Below are 9,228 nucleotides of genomic sequence, written 5' to 3'. Positions count from 1 at the left end.
TAAAATTAAATAAAATACAAAAATGACCGTTGTAAAATGTTTCAAAAAATGATCAAGTAAAATACTGTTTCATTTTGGCTATTTGGAGTTGCTTGTGCTGTCATGCCATTTGGGTCCTACAACATCTTTCATGATGTGCATCATCAGTATTGTGTGTAATCTCTATGACACGGCTCCAATGGAAGACCATGATGTCATGGAGCGGTGTAACAGGGGGCATTATACCCCGCATCATACATTTCTGTGGATGCTCTTAACATAATTTAAGTACCAAATTCAACGGCCTTTTGGACTGAGAGGGCCGAGCTAAAGCTGACCCGGTCCTATTGTCAATCCAACATGTAGTGGAGCCGCCTTCTCCCCTGCCCCTCTCCAATCTCCACCATTGCTTGAAAAGAGTTGAATTTAAAACAGTTTCCACGGAAATCGAGCCACGTATGATTGTCCATATCAATATAGGCTGCTTAAACATTACAATTCCTTCTCGCCCGTAAATCAATGGTGCTCTCTGTTACTTCAGCTGTTACCATCTCATCGTACTCCTAAAATTAGTGGAAAATCAAAGATAAAAAAGGGAACATATTAACAAAATACATACTTTTGGCAGAGTCTCAAGGTTTTCAGCTTCTTCAAGTTTGCTTGCAATTTCAAGGTAAAAGTAGATCATACTCCATCTGAATTGAGTAATTTTTTGAGTTGTTTCTTGCTTCATCATGTTATAATAGCTTTACGTGTCAAGGATATCTTAATTCGATTATCATCCATTGACCAACACTCAAAAATCATGCCTCTTATACTAGTGAACGCTAGTAGTGAAAGCTAAACGAAAATATAGAACACACTTTTCTCTATTGGCTGAGTCTTGCGGTTCTCAGCTTCTTCAAGACTTCTTGGCTTGAAAATTTTGCTTGTCCAAGATTTCAAGATTTTGCAAGTTTTTTGGTTGTTTCATATTGTCTTCGTGGTGACTTTAGCTTTATGACGCACAAAGATCTTCATCATCAATTCTTTTATCTTTCAACTGGGAGTGCTCTTTTTAAGCTTTTCACATGATTGACATTTTACATAGATCTGCCCAAACTAGAATGTATTAGATCACTGTATGTACATATGGGATTAGTAGAATAGGCTAAGGCTTAGTTTGGGAGTTTGTAGAGAAAGTTTAAATTATGAGAGAAAAGAAAGGAAGAGAAGCGATTTTCAAGTTGTTTGGGAGTTGAAGAATGATGTGGACTGATTTTGGACATGTTGGGTTTAGTTCATCATTCACGATTATGTGCAAGTTGAGTGGTGTTGTAAAGAAAGTTTGTATCAAATTAAAATCACAGTACAGATTGGTTTGCTGACATAAACATCTCAACAAAGAACATTTTTTGTCTGAATTATTGTTACAGATTGATTTGCCGACATGAAATATCTCATCAACGAACATTTTTTATCTGAATTATTGTACTAAAGTGCTGAAGTTTTCTGGTTTTGACATTACTAAAGTGCTGAACCTTTCTCAAATATGATTTTTGTTTGGGAGCCAAGGAGGTTGAATTGAGTTTGAGAAGAAAGATGTGAATTAGACTTTTAAATCCTTTTCCATCCGATATTCTGTTCTTGTTATTCAATTGTGGTTGCAGGATGTCGAAATTTCAGCCCCGCCTTAATTTGCAGCCCTTGGGGCCTCACGTCTTCCATCTTCCACAAGTTGAATGTGATTTTTGGTTCTTGATGACTAAATTAGTTCAAATGCATGACCTCTCAATTGAAATTTTTTTGATAGCTCACCACCAGATGCACATGCATCACATGTGCTTTTTCCTAGTAATATTTAAAAATGCTACAAAAAGTGTCTATCTGAAAGACTGATAGAGGTGGTTCTTGTGCAAAGAAAATTTTTTTTGGGGAGAAAGAAAGAACATATATCTGATTGATGAAATTTTCATCGCATTGCATTTAAGAAAAATGACAACAGTTAGCTACACCAATTGGATTAAATTTACACTACCAAGTACAAAACCAGTGCTTCTCAGAGATTTCTTTATTTGCATTGACTGTTCTTCAGATTCTGATTATGTTCGGCATTAATCAAAACAAAAGAAAAACTAGTTTACAAAGATAAAGAGAAAAATGGAGACAGGGTGTGGGATGATTAGTAGGGTAATGTATTAAAGTCATGTTCAGTGAAATTGTTGAATTAAGGATCTAAAAATGCTTGATTAATTCAGTGCTTTACAGTTCATGTTCTTCTAAGTTTTACAAGATTGATCTTGATACAGTTTTGACATTTCTTCAAATATTGAATGAACTATTCTACTTTTGGCAGTTGGAAGAACTCTAGATAAGCTTATAGGTGCATAAATTATGGATTGACTGAAGAACATATATTTTCCTACTAAATCTATCATGATTGTGTTATTAACTTTACAAAACAATGTGCAGAATGAGTTCAGTTTCATGGTAACTTTGATGTCCTCTTCCATTTTAAGATTCGGATATGCTTTAATTTGCCTTGTGAATCTAAGCTTGGCACATTCTTGCATTCTCAAATCCTACTAGATGATACAATCATTTGGAAAAGCTCTCGCCAAAAAGACCATGGAGATTGTAGTAGAAAATTGCATGGGAGGGAGCAATGTGGACAACATGCAAACGCTGAAAAGAAATTGGCAAGAGTAGAGCTGCAAAGCATCAGATGTCGAAGAGGAAGTGAAGAGAGAAGAAATGTCAGGTAAAACGAAAAGGAAAATTGAAGTTGACAATTGGTTAAAGGAGGTTAAATATTTAAATCCTGAAATCGATGCACTGGAAACACGAAGATCATCTTGGAGGCTTCCATTGAAGGAGGATCCTGTGCGGAAGCTGCAATTTCAGGTGAAAGAACTTATTGATCAGAGCCGTCACTTCAATGGGCTTGTGCTCCATGCTTATGACAACATTGTGGAGCCATGCTTGCCAACCATATTGTTTGGAGAAAAGGTCAAACAAAATTTGGAGAGAATTTGGCCATGCTTGGTGACCGATGACATATCAAGCATTGGAATTTATGGGATGGGAGGAGTTGGCAAGACCACATTGGTGAAGCACATCAATTACTATCTTCTACAAAAAGGTTATCAAGTTCTTTGGGTGACAATTTCTCAAGAGTTCAGTATTAAGAGTTTGCAAGAAAAGATTGCCAATGTCTTAGGTGTTTGTTTATCAGATAAGGACGATGAAGTAGTAATGGCATATGTATTGTATGGGGCATTCAGGAGATTGGAGAAATTAACAGTGCTCATATTGGATGATGTTTGGCAACAGTTTTGTTTACACAGGGCAGGGATTTCTCTTGATGCAAACAAGTGCAGGTTGATATTGACTACTCGCTCACTAGAAGTGTGTGACAGGATGCAGTGTCAGAGAATATTTGAAGTGAAAATTCTGGATTCAAATGAAGCTTGGGAATTGTTCATGTATACACTAGGAGACAAGAAAGTGCTTCATATAGATGTGGAAGAGATTGCCAAGTCTGTCGCCAAAAGGTGTGCTGGTTTGCCTCTTGGTATCGTCACTGTGGCTGGGAGCATGAGAGGTGTTACTGACATATGTGAGTGGAGAAATGCATTGGAACAATTGAATTCATGTTCAATAGGGCATGATGAGATGGAACGCGATGTTTTTTCCATCCTTGAGTGGAGTTTTGACCGATTAAACAAATATGAACAGAAATGTTTCCTGTATTGCTGTCTTTATCCAGAAGATTGCAGGATAGCAAGAGAGGGATTAATAAATCTCTTCATTAGGGAAGAGTTGATGCCTAAACGAAGCTCAAGGTTAGCAGAATTTGATCAAGGTCATAAGATATTAAACAAACTAGTAAAAGTTTGCTTGCTGGAAGAAACTACAGATGACAGGGGCAATGAGTGTGTAAGAATGCATGATTTGATAAGAGATATGGCATTAAGGATCACCAGTGGAAACTCTACTCTAAAGATCAGCGGAGATGTACCGAGGTTCTTGGTGAAGAGCATACGAATCGGAAATTCCAGAGTGGCATTCGAAGAAAAAGAATGGACAGAAGATCTCCATGCAATTTCCATCTATTCAATTGGAAGTGCAATAGAAATTCCACCAGGCATGTCACCAAAGTGTCCCAAGCTCTCAACCTTGCTTCTTCGTTCGCTACACATAGGAAGAATTCCAAATACATTCTTTAAGCACATGTCTGGACTTAAGGTTCTAGATCTAAGACACAATAGATTAATAAAAGAGCTGCCTGACTGTGTTTCAAACCTGGTGAGTCTCACTGCTTTGGTGTTGCAGAATTGTATCCACCTCCAATCTGTGCCACCATTAGGAAATCTTACACAATTGAAGGAATTGGACCTATCTGGGTCTGGAATTGAGGATTTACCTCAAGGCTTGAAATCATTGGTCAACCTGGAAAGGCTGGACATGCTCAAATGCCAAAATCTTCAAAGGGTGATAATACCAAAAGGGACATTTTCTGAATTGAGTTGTCTCCAACAGCTAGGATTGGATCCCTACTATTTTGTACAAGTTAATGATCCAGAAGTGTCAAACCAATTAGAAGTATTTACTGGATGCTTACCATTTAATGACTTCTATGAAATCTCTAGGCGGCCAAAACATTATACTGTTGAATTCAATGAGTTTTTACCTGAGGATGGGTACTTTGATCATGATGATGAATACATTAATGGTCATTCTCAAGAGCTGTTGGCTTTCCGTCAGTGTAACTTCTGGAGAGGATCGAATAATCCTGTTCTACTTCTGCCAAATAATGTCAAGCATCTAAGACTTGTGAAATGTGTTTGCTTGGGCAATAGGTGCCTGTCAGATGTTTTTAAGAACTTTACAAGTTTGAAAGACTTGTCTTATTTGAGCATTATTGATGTAGATGACATCGAGTTCCTCTTGAAATTGCCCTCTCCTCCGCCTCCTCTTCATGATCAGTTGGTAGTCTCCTGTTTTAATCCACTACAAAATCTACAAGAGCTAAAACTCGTAGACTTGCTGAATCTGGTTGATCTCTTATATTGGGAATCAGAACCATCTTTTCTGCCACCTGCTACCTTTTCTTCCCTTGCCTGTATCATGATTTCAAAATGTCACAAGTTGAAGCAGCTGTTCACTGTGCAGTTGCTGCAAGGCCTTCAAAATCTTGATGACTTATATGTTGATGATTGTGAAGGACTGGAAGAGATAGCAGAGGATGATGACGGAGTAGGACGTGGAGGAGAAGGAATTCAAAGTGAAGCCACCACCACTGTCATACTCCCGAAGTTAAGGCGTTTGTATCTGAATCGGCTTCCAGAACTGAATCACATCTGGAATGCAGCCAAGATTTGCAAATCACTTCAGTATATTAATGTACGTGACTGTCCAACGGTAAGGAGGCTGCCTTTGTTTCTTCCCACTACCACTGCACTGCCATCTCCTCCCAACCCTCTTATAGAAATCTATTGTGACCAAGGATGGTGGCAATCGTTAGTCTGGGAAAATCCCAATGACAAAGTTTCCCTTAAACCAATTTTTTCAAAAGAAAATGAAGAATGAATTGGAAGACCCTCTGTTTGATCAAATTCTTCACTGGTTGACATGTAAGTGTTTTTATCCCCTTCCTCTAGTGTTACCAAAGCATCCCCTTTTCTTTTAGCTCCCCCAAAATGAATTGCTTGTATAGGAATCAATGCTAACTCTTCTCTTATTGAGTTCAACTTTTTCTCTGCCAACTACCTTTCTTGAGGTGCTCAGCTGCTTACACCCTTTTTTAAATTAAGTAATGTAATTTACTACGTATATTGTTTTACTTCTCTTTTTCATGCCTTTTGATTTCTGTGAATCTAATTATTTTTTTTCTTGTTTTTTGAATTCAATGTCATTATTAAATTGTAAAGTGAATGAGCTGAATTTTGTGTTCTTTTCTCTTTTTTTTTTTCATTCCCTGCAATTGAAGGTTGTCTTGTTTTCCCCTTTCTCTGAAGAGGCTTTCCAGATAAAGCTGTAAGGTATATATGTTTACCAATGCCTGTATTCCAAATGTTTTACTGAAAACCAAATAAGTTAAAAGGCTAGCTTTTTTCCTAATTTCCTATGCGGATTGAAGTTCTAGACATGTTCAGGGAGCGTTGGAAGAAAGCTTTCAACGGAGAAAGGCGAAGAAGGCCTCCTTCTGGGGGGCCCGAGCCGGAAATAGAATGCAAAGTAATTTACATGATTGTAATAATTTCGATACTGCCATGTATAAATTTCCTTTGTATGTCTGACTGTTGTAATGAAGTGTTACTGTCAATTTTTCGTAGGTTAAAGCTTGCTATTTCTAGGTAGAAAGGAAAAAAAATTGCTGCTGCAATAGAGGTGAAGTTGCCAAAAAAAAAAAGTATAACTTGAAGCCTTATCTACCAGCATGAAATATACTTTCATTATATGCTTCTTCCTTAGCTGTATTACAGTTGCGGTTTTGTGTCATGTCTAGCATTCTATTCCTAGCTAGTTGATGTTTTTCCCATACTTGCTTGGAATTGGAGTAGTCATACTACTTCTGACTATACCCGGAATATTAGTGAAACTGTTTTGGGGTATAATGCCAAAAGTTTTAGAGTTAGATTCTACTCCAACTTTGTGATTTCACTCTATCAATTCAAACCCTTTCATTATCTAAGATTTTTCCTGTTTTCCATTTCGAGAAACTATAACATCAATTGCACTGATAATTCATTATCTGAATTCTTTTGATTGGGAATAGGATTGTACATGCATGTTGAAGAGTGATCAGAATAACATTTGAATCCTTTCTGGAGTTAAGCGTTTAGATTTAAAATTAATCGACATAACAAAATCTTACATGAACTTCTCTATGTGACTTGAGCTTTTCTATCTGTTCTTTGGCAGCAGTCATCTATGAACATATCAGACCTGTATGGAATGATATTTTTCTTTTAAAAAAACAGATGGAAGAAAAACCTCAGATGGAGTTTCCTCTTGCAAAAGACAATGCAATTGTATGTCATCTTATATGGTGTTGACTTCTGTAACAAAAAAGCAGAGTATGTTTGAGATGGCAACTAGCTAATGCACGGTCATGCAATATATGAAGAAGAAAAATTTGAGGTCAGTAACTTTTGGGTAAGGAACTATCCTAATTAGTAATTAGTTTCCAGCTTATAATCAATTGAGTTTAATTTGAGCCTAAACAGGAAAAGAATATCAGAACTTGTAAAATAGCTGGCTGAAGTCTCAAGATGACAGCCTAGAGGACGTTTAGTTATATTATCTGTCAAAGGAAGTGAAGAAGTGGATGGCGCAATTGATCTAGTTTTGTTGCATGAAGAAGCAGAAACAAAATGACCAGAAGGCCAAGGTGCTGCAACATTGTCATTGAGATCGCTGGTAAATCCAATGCCTGAAATTTTATCAAATGTTACACCCAATGGCAAGCTAGGCAAGAGAAAAGCAGAATCTAGAGAATATATAAGTAGTAAACTAGTCAAAGATAAGACTAAATTGACGTTCATTGTGGATCAAGAATCAAAGCCCTAGAATTTCAAAGTACTAAAAGCAAGAATTTAAGCCAATCTCAAAGGGAGATTTATCACAGAAAATATCCTCTTGATGCATCAACTAGTGAGGAATTATGATTGAAAATGGGTAAAGCTTGATGTGTGGTTAAAATTGACATGGTGAAAGCTTATGATTCTGTCAGATGGGACTTCTTTATTCTGCGTTCTAGAGGTTCTGCATTTTCCGTTTATCAGTTGGGCCAGATGCTGTGTGACAACTGCAAAATTTTCATTCAATCTCAAAGGCTTTCTGGTCGGTGATTTTTCAAGCAGTAAAGGGTTGAGACCGGGGGATCCCATCTCCCCTTACCTATTTCTTATTGTCAAGGAGGTGTTCTCTCAGTTGTTTGATGATTATATCACTGCAGATGCATATGATTTTTATCCTAGATGTGCTGAGCTTGGGATTTCACATATTTCCTTTGCAGATGATCTATTTGTTATGGCCTCTGCTGCTCCTAAATCATTCGAATGACTAAGAAGACCTTAGCAGAATTTTCAGACATGCCTGTCCTTATTCCAAACCTGTCTAAATCTGAAATATTTTTAGCTGGAGTGGGGGAGGAGCTTCAGAAGAGGATTGGTGAAGATCTGGCTATACCTATTGTAACTCTAGCTGTAAAGTAATTGGGGGTCCCCCTTATTTCTACTAGATTAACTATGCAGGAGTGTCAACCTTTCTTGACAAAATGATGAAAAGAATCCAGAACTGGGCAGTCAGGAAGCTATCTTATGGAGGAAGACTCACTCTTATTAGAACTGTGCTTAACAGCATATTTGTATACTGGGGCAGTATATTCATATTATCCTCTGCTTTTGTAAAGAAATTAGAGAGCTTGCTGAATTCTTTTTTATGGTCAGGTTTTGAGCTCAAGCATTCTAAAACTAAAGTTGGCTGGAGGGAATCTGTCTACCATTGAAGAAGGTGGTTTGGAATAAAGCCTTGGTGCTCAGGCACAATTGGGATATCTTTCACAAGAAAGATTCCCTAGGGATAAGGTTGGTTCACATACATGCATGCTGAGGGATTATTTTTTTTGGGCTATTGACGCTTAGGCTTTTGGCTCTTGGAATTGGACCGAACTGCTGAAGTTAAGACCTGTAGCTAGACAGTGTATACAAATGATTGTTGGCAATGGAAGAAATATGTACTTGTGGCATGATTGGTGGAATCCTTAGGGGCTTCTCTAACTGACTTATTCCATGTGTATCGTGCAGTTATTTAGCTGTATCCAGCAAGCTAAGGTTGATAGTATCATCCACAGTGGATGGTTGGAAATGGTTCAGATGAATCCTATGAATGTTCAGTGAGAAAAATAGCTTTTGCTGCTGTTGTTTATGAGCTGTGGCATTATAGGAATTTAAAGGTATTCCTGAATATCCTATTCCCACCTGCTATGATTACTGAAAGAATTATGGCTGATATGGGGGCTGGATGGGAGATTTCAAAGGCTAATTCTAATGACTGCATTATGCTCGGCCACAGTCCATGTTTGTTAATGGAATATATACTCTGGCACTTGTACAGACTGTTTTTCTTAACATTTCCTGCAATTGTGTACGCCTACTTCTGATATCAATAAAATAAGGGCACTTACAAAAGGGGGAAAAAAGCCAAATTCTGTAGAGACTGTAAACTTTCTAACTCCTCGAGCTATTCAAGACTTGGTTATCC

At 37.5% G+C, this 9,228-nt stretch overlaps 2 protein-coding genes across 6 annotated transcripts; both read left to right on the top strand.

Annotated features, from left to right (window-relative positions):
* Positions 1–520: 520 nt before the first annotated feature.
* Positions 521–8,821, top strand: LOC113772421 (putative disease resistance protein At1g63350). Of its 5 annotated transcripts, XR_003468542.1 has the most exons (6): positions 521–652; positions 2,548–5,594; positions 6,889–7,104; positions 7,191–7,383; positions 7,697–7,884; positions 7,982–8,821. XR_003468542.1 is itself a non-coding variant. In XM_027317013.1 (3 exons), the coding sequence occupies exon 2, from the start codon at positions 2,713–2,715 to the stop codon at positions 5,548–5,550; it is 2,838 nt and encodes a 945-aa protein (XP_027172814.1). In that variant the 5' UTR covers positions 521–652; positions 2,548–2,712; the 3' UTR covers positions 5,551–5,594; positions 6,889–7,105. The 5 variants fall into 5 exon arrangements, 1 of the variants encoding a protein (XP_027172814.1); XR_003468540.1 differs by having other exon boundaries at positions 6,945–7,104; positions 7,697–8,821; XR_003468539.1 differs by having other exon boundaries at positions 7,697–8,821.
* Positions 7,338–8,028, top strand: LOC113771427. Its single transcript, XM_027316006.1, has 2 exons — positions 7,338–7,383; positions 7,697–8,028. The coding sequence occupies exons 1-2, from the start codon at positions 7,338–7,340 to the stop codon at positions 8,026–8,028; spliced, it is 378 nt and encodes a 125-aa protein (XP_027171807.1).
* Positions 8,822–9,228: the final 407 nt, after the last annotated feature.

This window comes from Coffea eugenioides, chromosome 5, assembly GCF_003713205.1.
Source record: "Coffea eugenioides isolate CCC68of chromosome 5, Ceug_1.0, whole genome shotgun sequence".
NCBI classification, from domain to species: domain Eukaryota; kingdom Viridiplantae; phylum Streptophyta; class Magnoliopsida; order Gentianales; family Rubiaceae; genus Coffea; species Coffea eugenioides.
The sequence above is the reverse complement of the archived record's forward strand: the minus strand, read 5'-3'. Positions and strand labels throughout refer to the sequence as shown.

Coding starts and splice junctions, on each gene's coding strand:
- LOC113771427 (XM_027316006.1), top strand. CDS start 7,338: ATGACCAGAAGGCCAAGGTGCTGCAACATTGTCATTGAGATCGCTG. Junction 7,384..7,696: donor CATTGTCATTGAGATCGCTG/GTAAATCCAATG, acceptor TGATTCTGTCAG/ATGGGACTTCTTTATTCTGC.
- LOC113772421 (XM_027317013.1), top strand. CDS start 2,713: ATGTCAGGTAAAACGAAAAGGAAAATTGAAGTTGACAATTGGTTAAAG.